This window comes from Cucurbita pepo, chromosome LG14, assembly GCF_002806865.2.
Source record: "Cucurbita pepo subsp. pepo cultivar mu-cu-16 chromosome LG14, ASM280686v2, whole genome shotgun sequence".
NCBI lineage: Eukaryota > Viridiplantae > Streptophyta > Magnoliopsida > Cucurbitales > Cucurbitaceae > Cucurbita > Cucurbita pepo.
The window spans coordinates 2929195-2942271 of NC_036651.1; the positions used below are offsets into that span (position 1 = coordinate 2929195).

Consider the following 13077-nt stretch of genomic DNA (forward strand, 5'->3'; position numbering starts at 1 on the left):
TAAGTTAAATAAAATTAAAAATGGGGTATCCGAAATTTTGGGGAAAAGGGTAATCTTTGTAAATTTAGCAAATTACAGGGGGGCGTGATACACGTGGCGGCTTACGATGGGTTGCTTGTCGCGTTCCGTCGGCGGACGGGAACAGCCAAATTACGCAATGGCTTCTATTTGTCAGAACTGAAAGGTCCGCCGTTAAAAAAGAAGTCTTTTTTTTTTTTTTTTTTTTTTTAACTAATAAGAAAAACAATTTTCATACGTGTCATTTACAGGAGTCACAAAGGTAGTGTTGGAGCGCCGTTGCATGGGGATGGGTTGACACGTGTTTCATTCTAAATGGACCATCAAATTATGATAATGTGAAAGCACGTGTATTCTGTCAGTAAGGGTGGGGCCCTCCACGTGATGTTCTCTCGAAATGATACTGTTCAGTGCACGTGCTCCATGCATCACCACCATTTAAACGACGCCACGTGGTGACGAAAGATGAAACCGCAGTTTCACAGCCTTGTGTCACAGTCAACAGCCGCTGGATGTTTTAATTTTTTTCTCTCAATTCAAGACAGCCACCAGATTTATTAATTTTATGGTCTTCCATGAGTTGTTTGAGGATGAAAGTTATACTTACCTAATTTGGAGAATGATCATGAGTTTATAATCAAATATTAGTATCTCTATTGGTTTAAGGCCTTTTGGGAAAGCCCAAATTAAAGTCACGAGAGCTTATACTCAAAGTGGACAATATCATATTATTGTAGAGAGTCGTATTCGTCTAATATGGTATCAGAGTCATGCCCTAAACATAGTCGTGTCAATAGATTGGTAAATTTTCAAATGTTGAACAAAGAACTCCAAAAGAAAATGAGTCGAGCCCCCTCGAAGGCATAGTAAAAAATGACTAAGACTCCAAAAGAAAAATGAGTCGAGCCTCGATTAAGGGGAGGTGTACTTTGTTCAAGGAGAGGTGTTGGATGATGAAAGTCCCACATCCGCTAATATAGGGAATGATTATGAATTTATAATCAAGGAATACTATTTTCATTGGTTTGAGGCATTTTGGGAAGCCTAAACAAAGTCATGAGAGCTTATATTCAAAGTAGACAATATCATATCATTGTGGAGAGTCGTGTTCGTTTAACATTAATGACATCAATATATTTCATTATGAATGTTAATATACCAATGTTATATTTTATATGCATGATTAATTTATATGATAAAGTTATTATATACCATGATATATCTAAAATATGGAAGGGTAAAATCGAAATAAAAATAATAAAATTTTTAATATTATGAAAAACTTTGGAAACATTGCAAGCATTTTTGCAGCCCATCACAAACTCTGTAAAGCCCACTTGTGATATTTACAATTGGGCCGAAAATGGGATTCCATTTGTGAGCATTGACTTCAGTGGAAGCCATTTTCGCCTTGTGTTCTTCAGATACTTTTCAAAATTGCAGTTGAACTTGAGCCCTACGATCGAGCTCCTTCACCTTTCTTCCTTGCTTCTTTCAGAAGCAGAGGGTGAGAGCTTATGGATCATCGAACGAAGCCATGGAATCATTTGGCGTCTTCAATTAGGTGAGCTATGTCCTAGTTTGCTCCGCTGATTCCAACTTACTGTCCATTTTTTCTTGTAGATTTTAGTTACTTAGCTGACCCATGGTGTTTGATGATTTTACTTTAGTTTCTGTTTCTAGGAACTATGGTTTGATGTTGGTGCAAAGGGAAGAGATCTTGTTGTTCTTTTACCTTTGACGTTATGAAGACTCTGTTTCGCATTTCGGTTGGATTCTTTTTGGCGTTGCTAATTTTTTACTGCAGCTTCGTTGATTCCAAGGTACGAGAGGTTCATTTCGATTTTGTAGGATTGAATATTCCATTTCTGTTTAGCATCTCGACGAATTTGAATGTAGGTGGAAGAAACTGCGAACTCCAGTCTAGATTCAAAAACAGTGAATAAAGTAAACGATGCAAGCAAGGACACTGGTTCTAATAAGGTTCTCAATTCTATTTCTGCTGGTAAGGAAAAGAAGGATGAACACCAAGTAAGCGTCTCAAACGGGGGTGTTAAGAGCAGCGGGGATAAAATTAAGAAGGATCCTGAAAGTGAAACAACATCGGAAGAAGGTGCAAATAAAGTAAAGAGTGACGGTGGTTTAGTTGAGAAAGGAAAGAATAAGGGAGAGAAAGAGAAGGGGAAGCCAGTAGATAATTCAGCTTCGAAAGAAGCGTCTAAGAATAGTGAGAAGGACGGCAATTTGGTAACTTCAGCATTGAAAACAAAGGATGGCTCTTCGGGTGAGGATTGTGGTTCATCAAATAAGTGCACTGATGAGGGAAATAAGCTTGTTGCTTGCTTACGAGTTCCAGGAAATGGTATGCATTTATAACAATTTGAGTTTAATTTTCGTTCTAATATGGCACTCTCACCTGTTTTTTGTAACTATTCTAATGCATTTTGCCCCATATATTTCTGCAAGCGGTCGTTCTTTAATCTCTCTGAAATTTTGCTATTATTTTATATCCCTAGTCTGAATATGTGATTATGATTTTAGTAGGTTCCCATGTTCTTGATTTAAAATGTGGGGCTTGCTAGGTGGGATAGGAGCCTATATAATCTTGATCACAGCATAACTTTAGCGTTAGACACCAACTATTGTTCTAATTCCCCCCAATTTTAAAAGTTATAGATTTTCTTTTACAGAATATTCATAGTTATTATTCTATTTGGATTTTCAACACCTGGTGAAATTCCAAGGGTGAGTCGTTAGATAATTAACATTAGTTTAGATTAATTAGTGCTTAATTAGTATTATGGATTTAAAGAGTTATTTGTTTTATTTTCTTTAATAAATAGCAACTTGTGAGATTTGTAAAGGATGTTTTGAAATCATACTTGAAATATAGAACTTTGTTCTAGAGAGTTTTCTCTTAATTTTAGGATGAATTCGCTTGTTTGGCCATGAATTTGCCCTACTCTTAAATCAGCTGCATCATTTCGCACAATTATGGATATGGATAGAAGTCTTAGGAGAATTTTCTTAGGAGAACTTTTTTGCTTCAAGTTCCATGGATTCAACCCAAAAGCATAGATGGACTTGTTAAAGGTGGTGATTGATAGTTCTCTTTCAATGTTTTCCTTTGTGAATCATTTTCCAATCCAACTTCTAATCTGAATAATAACCAATTTTATCTAGCCAACTAAAATCTTTCGAATTTTGATGTTGGTTTCCTTCAACTAATTGGCATCTGGGTACCCACAATGAATGTGCAGCAACCAATTGATATCTAGGGCAATATCAAATCTGATCTCTAAATGATTGGGGTTTCTGTGTAGTGAACCCTAAATGTATGTTAAGAATATTGGTTTTGGACTTTTAGGGATAAAATAATGGGCTTGCTACATATTGAAATTTACATATTCTTACTATCCATGAACCTAACATCTTGCAGCTGTATTTGCCTTTTCTTAGTGCTCTCCATCACAGTAAAGATCTTAGATTATGAATCATATCTATTTATAAATGTATATTTTCGAACACAATGTTGCAGAATCTCCTCAACTTTCGTTGCTAATCCAGAACAAGGGAACAGGTCCTCTTACTGTGAAAATTTCTGCGCCCGATTTTGTTCATCTGGAGCAGAGTGAAGTTCAACTTCAAGAGAAAGAAGATAAAAAGGTATTTGACCCTTACATTTGATGCTTAAGAAAACTAAACCTTAAATAATTAGCTGTTTAAGTTAGATGATTGTTATTTAATGAAAAGATTAACGACTAACCAACCCCCGATCATGTCTTCCAAAAAAGACGGATGATAAGACATCCTCCCTAAGCTCCCAAGGACATTAACATTAGGTATTGTGATGATCGTTCTTGTATCTGAACTTCCAAAATACCAAGCTATCTCTCCAATCCAGGCATTGTAATTGTGGGTAGGGCACTTAACCTTAGAACATTGGCTAAACTGCGAGACAAGCTTATGAGTGAATTATGGCGCAGGACATATAGTAATTTGAGGGGAAGAAGACATGGTGANATGAGTGAATTATGCGCAGGACATATAGTAATTTGAGGGGAAGAAGACATGGTGAAAATTCTTTGTACTACACTTTCGTTGAAAATGACATTAAAGAACTTTGTACAAGACTCTTCTATTATCTCTGACACATTAAAGAAGATAATGATAACTTGGTTTGCCTCTTGCACCAGTTACCCCGTCGGTCAGAATAACCAGAACTTTGTATACATTTTTTTATGTCAGACTGGTCTTATGCTTCTCTGACAATCCAGCTAACATCGAATAAATAGTCGACAAATTATCCCCATATTTGAATCCAATAAGTGATCACATCTATTTCGTTGATCATGTTACATAATGTCTTCAAAGTACATAGTTTAGATTCTTGTATAATTTGTTTAGCTAATTGTAGGATATATGTGCTAGAGTTTCATCTTAATCTACACATCCAAGTAATCAAATTATGTAGGTAAAAGTTTCAGTCAGCAATGGTGGAGATGGAAAGGCGATCATTCTGACTGCAGGTAGCGGCCGTTGTAGTCTTGATTTTAGGGATCTTGTTGAACTCAATATTGCCAAAGATTCTGATAATCTTCCCAAGTCCTCACGGTTCAGCTACCTGGCAAAGCCACCTATTATTGCATTTTCAGCTTTTGCTATAATTCTGACATTTGCAGCTGCTTCAGTGTTCATTAGCATTCGTCGTAAAAGTTTTGCAAGTAGCAACTCTAAATACCAAAGGCTGGACATGGAGCTCCCTATTTCCATTGGAGGTAAATCCGTTGCTGACAATAACGACGGATGGGAAAACAGTTGGGATGACAATTGGGATGATGACACACCACACAAACCTTCCCTGCCTGTTACTCCAAGTCGTTCGTCGATGGGCCTCGCCTCACGACGGTTGAATAAGGAGAGCTGGAAAGATTAGCCACCAGTGTCAGCTTCACACATTCATACACAAAAGAAAGAAACCGCTCGAATGCAGAATACCGATTATCTGGGGTTTTTCGGTCGGGATTTCATCATTCAAGGTACACTCATCTCTACCCTTTTCCTGTCATTTTAAACCAACAAGCATATGATTGTTATTGTATTTGCATCCAACATCTTCCTTTGGCTATTGGATTGGAGAAGGATGTGGTGGATGAGAACCTCATGATGTCATAATGAATTACTTTTATTATCAATCAACGTATCTCTTAACAATGTTATTATTTTAATATGATTCAGCGATGATTGTAATTACATATAAGATGGCCTGATGTTGGTTATAAATCATGAAAAGTGACAGTCAATGTGGAAGAAAAAACGGCCCAATTAGACAGCTCCACGTGTAATTACAAGTGGCGTCGGTGATGAAACGACGGCTAAGTCACTGCTACAGTCAAACTTACCCATAAACGAGGGCATGAAGGAGAGGAAGACAACCAAACCACTCAGTGTTACTTTATTTATTTATTTTAAATAAATTGATTACAAATATTCTTTTTTATGCTTTTTGGGTATTTCTATTTAATTACCCATTCAAAATACATTAGTTAGGTTGACATTTACTGTTTACTTAATTAATTAATTGGATAAAAACATAATAAAAAAAATTAAATCTGTGATTTAATTTTGGTTTTAATTATTGATAAAGTTGGGAGTCAAAAGAGGAAGTGGCCGTAGCATTAGGGTAACTCTGAAACCCATTTGAAGGAAAGCGATGTTTTCCTCACTGAAATAAATGCAGTTATCCATTATTGTATTATTGTATTATTTTTATTTTTATTTTTTAGTATTATTTGTCACTTTTCTAAACAAGTATATTTGAAAATTGAAACAAAATTTCTTTTAATATTAAACAAAATAATCTTAATCAGGTCTTCATTAAATCATTTTTAAAATAACATAATTGTAGAAGTATATTGCTGTGAAATTTTAGATATATATATTATAAATAGCAACTATTGATATGATATTAAATGTTAAGTAGGCCTACTATTTAGTTTTATACAACCAAATAAAATAGACTTTGGATAGTATTTAAGAAGAATCATGTTATATTCTTCTACCCTTTTCGGCGTATTTGATTGTAATATGGCTTATTTTAGTTATATACATAAGCGTATTTGATTGTAATATGGCTTATTTTAGTTATATATATAAGAGTATCATCACTCGTTCTATATTTCTAAGTCTAGAATATCAATAAGGTGGGACAGAAACGAGGAACCCTTCGCTATACCCATACCCACCTAATATAATCCCTGTCGCCTAGCCCCATATATCCCATAATAAGAAATCTGTTTCTACTCCCTCTCTTATTCCTACTCATGTTCGGTTAAATAAAAATCTCTAAGACATTAATACATACTACAATAAAAAGTATCAAATTCAAACTTAATAAATATTTTGTGATTTTGTATTTTGAGTTAAAAAAAAATATATATATATATACATTTTGGTAAAATGTTAAAAATAAAAGCGGCGTTAAATATGTAAACCTACCCAACCCTACCCCTTCCTACCCTACCCTACGTTAGGAAGTCAAAAGTCAAAGCAGTTTCAAATCCACAGACAACAGTCCATCTCATCATCTGAAATGGTCGGTTTCCTAATTTTGACTTTAATGTTTTTTCTTTATGTTTTCCAATTTTAAATATCAAAAGATAAAGAGAATGATTTGCTTTCAAGCCATCCTTAGCCATACACGTGTCCACATTATATCCTTTCATTCCAAAAAAAAAAAAAAAATTCTTAAAAATATATCCTATTTACAAAATAAATAACTCACTCACTTAGATTACGTTCTTGATAAGCATTAACATTTCGTCCATGAATCCGAGTATATATTAAAAGTTTAATAAGATATAAAGCATAAAATTAGAATTTAGTTTTTATAATTAAAATGATAAATTTTATTTTTTATAATTTGATAAAACATTCGTAAATAGTTCCGGGTGAATAAGTTTATTTTATCTAAATTGTTGACTAGGCTCGTTAGATAGTTTAAATTGAATTTAATTAAAAATCTAAATCTTATTCCATTTTTTGAGTTCATCTAAGAACGAATAAATATTTTAATTATTATTATTTGTTGGAAGAATAGGAGCCCAAAACTTGTGAGCTTATACCTGCCTTACGAAGGGATGAGACATTGGAGGGTGGGCCACGTGAGCTGCTGGCCTTTATTTTTCTACCGTCATTATGACGTCATAATGATGCAAAAAAGCAAAAATAAATATCACGAGAAATAAAAAAGAGGGGAAAAAAAAAAAAAAAACGACGCCGTGTAGTTTGGTTTCACGTGGGCAGGTCCCGGAAAGGGCATTCACGAGATTTAGAAAAATTCTGAGTTCATGCGTATGCTAAGGTGACACGTGGGGGCACGAAAAAGCTCCGATTTACAGCGGCGGAAAGGGTGACGTGTCAAGTGTAGAAGGCAGGGACCACAGGCATAGTCGGCTCAGATGCCGGCCGGATTGTTTGACAAAAACCTCCCGAAATACAAGCTTTTTGAAAGTCAACAAATTTTGATTTTCCTTCTTCGTTGTGGTGCAAAGTCAACAAAAATTGGGCTGTCTTTTTATGTGTAGCTTTAAATGGGATATGATTTCAACAAATCTCATAGCTTCCTGTTTAAAGCATTGATTGCGGGAAAGTTTATTATGTTCCAACTCATCCACGTCCATGCAACACCCATACAAACCAAAGTTGGTTCGACCATTACATAATTACAATAAGACCCACATGGTTAAGTCGACAATATCATAGACCCATGTCTCTAATAACTGATATCATAGTCGATTATACTCAAAATCGACAATATCATACCATAATAAAAGTCTATTGTTCCTAATAATGGATATAAGAGTTATGCACTTAATATAGTCATGTCAACAGAATCGTCGACATGAAATCTCGTTTTCGTAACTTCATCAGGATATCATGTCAATAAAACGATGTGGTTAAGTTAGGAAATGTTGAAGTGGGTCAGATGGTTAGGTAATGAGTGATATAATAAGTTGATAAGAAGTATGATTGGAGGGTAATAATGTAATTACAGAAAAGAAGTAGGGTATCCAAAAAAGTGGGAAGATGTAAGCATTCCCATGCAAGACATGAATGAAGGAAGGAGAGGATATGACAGCGAGGCATGGAGGGTTTAGGGTTGACTTTGAGAAGGGCTACCTGTAAACCTTTTATTCACATGGAATGAAATGAGCTTTTTTATTATTATTATTATTAAAAAAATTGTAATTTTCACGAGATGAAGCAGAAGAAGAAAGAAAGATATTTGGAAACACGGCGCTGTTTCTTTCACCTCTTCCTCATGCCTTCGCCTACCTTTTCTTCTTTAATGCCTTCCCACCCTACTCTCTTTATTTTCGGCCCCACACCTTATAAAAAAATATATATTAACATATAACATTTTAAATTCATCGACCGTAGAGGGAAACAATTGCTAGCGAGGACGCTGGGTGTCACAATCACACTTTTGATGACAGCGGACTTGCGATTGTGCGGCACTCACTTTCCAATGACAAGTGAGCTAAGCCAATTTGTTCTTGCATCGCCTACGACCAAGCGACGTATGCTCGTCCCTCTGGCCTCGGTTTTCAGAGAAGGTTTTAGAAAACAAGGACAGAGAGAGATTTTTGAAAGAGACGTTATATAAGCAAGCAAGAGAGAAATAACAACGGCTCATAGTATATAACTTTGGGTAGAGAGAAGTTGACAACTAGTCGTATTCCCCTATAGTACATTCTGAGGCATTTCATATCTCTGAAACGTCATACTTCCTAGAAATACAAAAGTAAAACACTAGAATATGAAAAGACATAAAGGGTTGGGTTTGTCATGGGCATGCGGCCATGGGCAACATGCTTGGACGAGCATGACCGTGACACTGGGCTTCAAAGGGAGATAGATCTTAAGATAGACATCGGTTGAAGAGAGAAATGAACTTGAGCTCTTAGCTTGTAAACTAAAAATAAAATAAATGGTAATGTAGTATATGTATATATATACTAAATCAAAAAATTCACGTGTCAAATTAAAATAAGATTAACAAAGATGTGGATAATCATTTATGAAAAGGANTTTTTATGAAAACAATAAATAATAATAAATATAAAAATTGAGACGAGGGAAGATTTAAATGTTGAAATTTAGTTGAATCAACGTGGTGGCTATTGAGAAATATATGGAAAAATATGGTAATTAGATTGAATTTAGAAACTATTTATTTGTGGGAAAAAATAAATACATAAGACGAGAATGAAAGTTACCTATCATTTTAAAAGCATATAACATATCACATGGAAGTATGATGTACTTCGTCTCTAACTTTATATAAGTTTGAATATATATATATATATATAATTTAAAATAATAAAAAAAGAGAAATTAAAGGTAAGTAGTGTGTGAAATGATTGAAATAGAAATAAATACATAAATAAAGGCTTTTGTCCGTGTTAAAATTAGAAAATAAGATAAATAAATAAATGTATATTTGAGTTAATTTTAATTTATTTAAAGATGAAAATGTAATGGGCATATGGGGTGTTGGAAACTGAAATAAATAGACGACATTAAAGGTAACCATGTGGAGCAAAATTGAATTAAATGACATTAATTTACCAATCTCAATTATGCACATAGCTCCTTAAAATAGCTTACATATTTTTTACCCAATACACTTCCCTGTTTTACTATTTTACTATTTTACTGCTATTTTTAAAAAACCAATATTTTCTATGCTTCAAAATTTTATATAAATGGGGAGTTTTTTTTTTTCTTTATTTAAAAGAAATGCACGTAATATTATCATGTTTTGGAACATTATGACATCGATTATTTTAATATAAAATTAAAAAAATAAATTTTAGTATTGGATAGACTTGATTATGAATTAATTANCGTTTTATTTATTTTTTTTGTGAAAAATTTTTTTATTTTGGATCTATCTATTTGTTTCAAATTTATGTTACTTTTTTTTAGGATAGAGTTTAAAATCTATTAAATACTAATTTATTTCCTATTAATATTTTAAAAATAAAAATTAAATACCATTATTAGAAAATTTATAACAAATTAATAATCTAAATATAATCTAAGATTTTTTTAACTTGTAGAAAAGAAGAAAAAAAACATAATTAAAAATTAAAACCAAACATCAAAATATAAACTTACGTTGGCAACCCATTTAATTAGATCACATTAAAGTAAGAATCCAATAAGGTGACGACACGTGTGAAAGTGGATCCTCGTTTGCCTTCAAAAGATTTTTTTTCGTCTCTCTCCTTATTTTCTCTCTCATAGGCATTTAATCCGAAAAGTAGCTTTTGGGAGCTATTCTGATCGGATGATAAAAAAAAATTGGGGACCACACGGGATCCTTTTTTTTATTTTATATATATATAAAAAAAAAACAATTATTATTTTAACTTAGAATAATAAAAGTTATAGTTAATTACTCAAATATTAGTGAGGTACAAGAAGTGAAGTTATATAACAATTATTAATTATTTTTTATTATTTTCCCAATTATTTATTTATTTTAGAATATTCTCTTGAAATTAAAATTGAATTCCGTATGATTGGATTTTTAAAAAATAAAACTTACTAGGATTTTATTATTTATTTTAATTCTCTTAAAATTAGTGACAATGGTTTAATAATAAGAGACCATAAGATCATGGAAGTGATTAATTAAATGAATTATAAAAAGTCAACGCCATTTGACTCCAGTTCAAGTGCTTTTCAACAACAAATGACCTATAACTCCAGTTCAAGGCCAGAAAAAAGGAGGAAAAAAATCATTCAGAATCTTCGAACCCGGGCAGTGGGGGTGTTATAAAGTTTAAAACTTTTCTAATTTCTCCTCCCGTCTTCACCTATAAATACAGCCATTTTATACCCAAATTCCTCATCTTTTCATTTTCAGGGAAAATAATCCAGAAACCTGAAAAAACCTCCATGGACAACAAAATGCGACAAGAACAGAGCAATTCCATGAACCTCACCGACATCAGAACTCTGCTCTCTAATCTCCTCCTATCTCGTCAATCAACCAACACTCTCGATTCTATTTTCTCCTATTGTCTGCCTTCCGCCGCCGCAGCCGCCGCCCCTGTGTTGGAGCCGGCGCTGGGGTCCTCTGTGTATCTCCGTCAGAGAGATCTGGTCCACCAATTCTGCGTAGAGAATCACCATGGATGCTCGTCGCCGAATCTGCAGCATCAACAACGCGACCACCCAGTTGGAATTTCCGTCGGATATGGGGGTTTTCCGGGGGCGGTGAAGAAGAAGCTGTACAGGGGAGTGAGGCAGAGGCATTGGGGGAAATGGGTTGCGGAGATTAGGTTGCCGCAGAACAGAATGAGGGTTTGGTTGGGGACCTATGACACGGCGGAGGCTGCCGCTTATGCCTATGATAGGGCGGCGTACAAGCTGAGAGGCGAATATGCGAGGCTGAATTTTCCCAATTTGAAGGATTTTAGGAATTTGGGGTTTGCTGATTGTAGCCGATTGAATGCTCTGAAACACTCTGTGGATGCCAAAATTCAAGCCATTTGTTTGAAGATGAAGAGGGAAAGGGGTAAAACGAGTAGCAAGAAATCGAATCCCAAAAACGGCGCCGTTTCTGCATCCTCTTCGATGTCGTCGCCGTCGCCGTCGCCGTCGCCGGTATCGGCGGAGTGGTGTTGGAGAGGTGAAATGGTGTGTTCGTCGGCGGTTTCGGAAGAAGATGGGTTTTGGAGGTCGGAGAATTCTCCTCCGGTGTCGTCGTCGTCGTCCGGGTCGGCGGTGGCTGTGGCGGGGGAAGGGGTTTGTGAAGGGTATTCTTCATTAGCGAAGATGCCGTCTTTTGATCCGGATTTAATCTGGGAAGTTCTTGCAAATTAAATTAAATTAAATTAAATTAAATGAAATTCCTCTCTTCTTCTCTGAATCTATTTAATAAAAATTATACACTGAAATTTATGTTTACAATCATTAGTGATTTTTCTATAATTTTTTTATTTTTTATTTTTTAATTCACTACAATGTTAAGGAAAGGTGGCCCTATTCATATCTACACCATCCCATGTAACTTCTCTAAGCTCCCGTCTATAATTTGAAAATTATATCATGTTTCATTCACGGTAATAGTCTAAGTCTATAGACAGTAGATATTATCTGTTTTCGTCCATCACTATTAACCTCACAATTTTACTAGAAAAAGGTTTTCATACCCTCGTGATGAATACTTTGTTCATCTCTTCGATTGATGTGCTATCTCATGTTCTCGTCCAAAAAAAATGACAAATTTCACTAAAAATGTCACTAATAAATAAATAATTAATTATTGGATCTGACCCATCCCCTTTGGGCCCTAAGAGTAGACCGTGCCCATTTTCCAATCACTCTTTACAAACGGATCCCTTCCCGACTTTCTAAAATATGAATATTCAATTCGTGGAGTTGTAGGCACTATTGATGGGACCACAAGTACTATGGATCTCTTACTATCACTCGGGTTGCCTTTCCAAATCTTAGCAATCTTACCTGTAGATTGTACCATGCCTTGAGATAATCGTCTCCTCCTGTTCTCTAATTACCTATATTACTTAAATTGGGTAAGTAATAATGATTGATAAGTAAGGTAGAAATAATTAGAAGATATGTGTAAGCAAATAGATAGATAGATTGGTGTGTAGGGTAGGTATTAATTAAATTTTAGTCACACACATAGTATCAATCATATTATATGTAAACCTAACTTTATTGTAAACATATATAACACATGTATCTTCACAACTTCCGCAAATTCCTCACCAAACCCTTGTTTTCTTTCTCTTCCTTTCAGTCCCTTGTTTTTATTCGCGGTTGATTGGATGGAAGGTGATCATGACTAACGAATCTGATCCTATCTTTGTCGTATCAACAACGGTAATTTGAGAAGAATTCAATTCGGTGTGTATCTACTCGGTCTCTATCATGGATTTTGAAGCTTTGTACTCGGGAGGAAGATCGAGGACTAAGAATTGGAATCCTCAACAACTCTAGTGTCAGGTCGAAGCC

At 34.7% G+C, this 13077-nt stretch overlaps 2 protein-coding genes across 6 annotated transcripts; both read left to right on the forward strand.

Annotated features, from left to right (window-relative positions):
- The first annotated feature begins 1443 nt into the window (after nucleotides 1-1443).
- LOC111810229 lies at nucleotides 1444-5520 on the forward strand. 5 transcript variants are annotated; one of them, XR_002817386.1, is made up of 6 exons: nucleotides 1444-1582; nucleotides 1689-1841; nucleotides 1918-2380; nucleotides 3557-3684; nucleotides 4493-5057; nucleotides 5257-5520. XR_002817386.1 is itself a non-coding variant. In XM_023696874.1 (5 exons), exons 2-5 carry the CDS (start codon nucleotides 1764-1766, stop codon nucleotides 4952-4954), a joined length of 1131 nt encoding a protein of 376 aa, XP_023552642.1. In that variant the 5' UTR covers nucleotides 1444-1582; nucleotides 1689-1763; the 3' UTR covers nucleotides 4955-5240. The 5 variants fall into 5 exon arrangements, 2 of the variants coding, with proteins under 2 accessions (XP_023552642.1, XP_023552643.1); XR_002817387.1 differs by having other exon boundaries at nucleotides 5312-5520; XR_002817388.1 differs by having other exon boundaries at nucleotides 5318-5520.
- A 5339-nt stretch (nucleotides 5521-10859) lies between these two features.
- Nucleotides 10860-11965, forward strand: LOC111810231 (ethylene-responsive transcription factor ERF061-like). Its single transcript, XM_023696876.1, has one exon. It carries the CDS (start codon nucleotides 10990-10992, stop codon nucleotides 11917-11919), a length of 930 nt encoding a protein of 309 aa, XP_023552644.1. The 5' UTR covers nucleotides 10860-10989; the 3' UTR covers nucleotides 11920-11965.
- Nucleotides 11966-13077: the final 1112 nt, after the last annotated feature.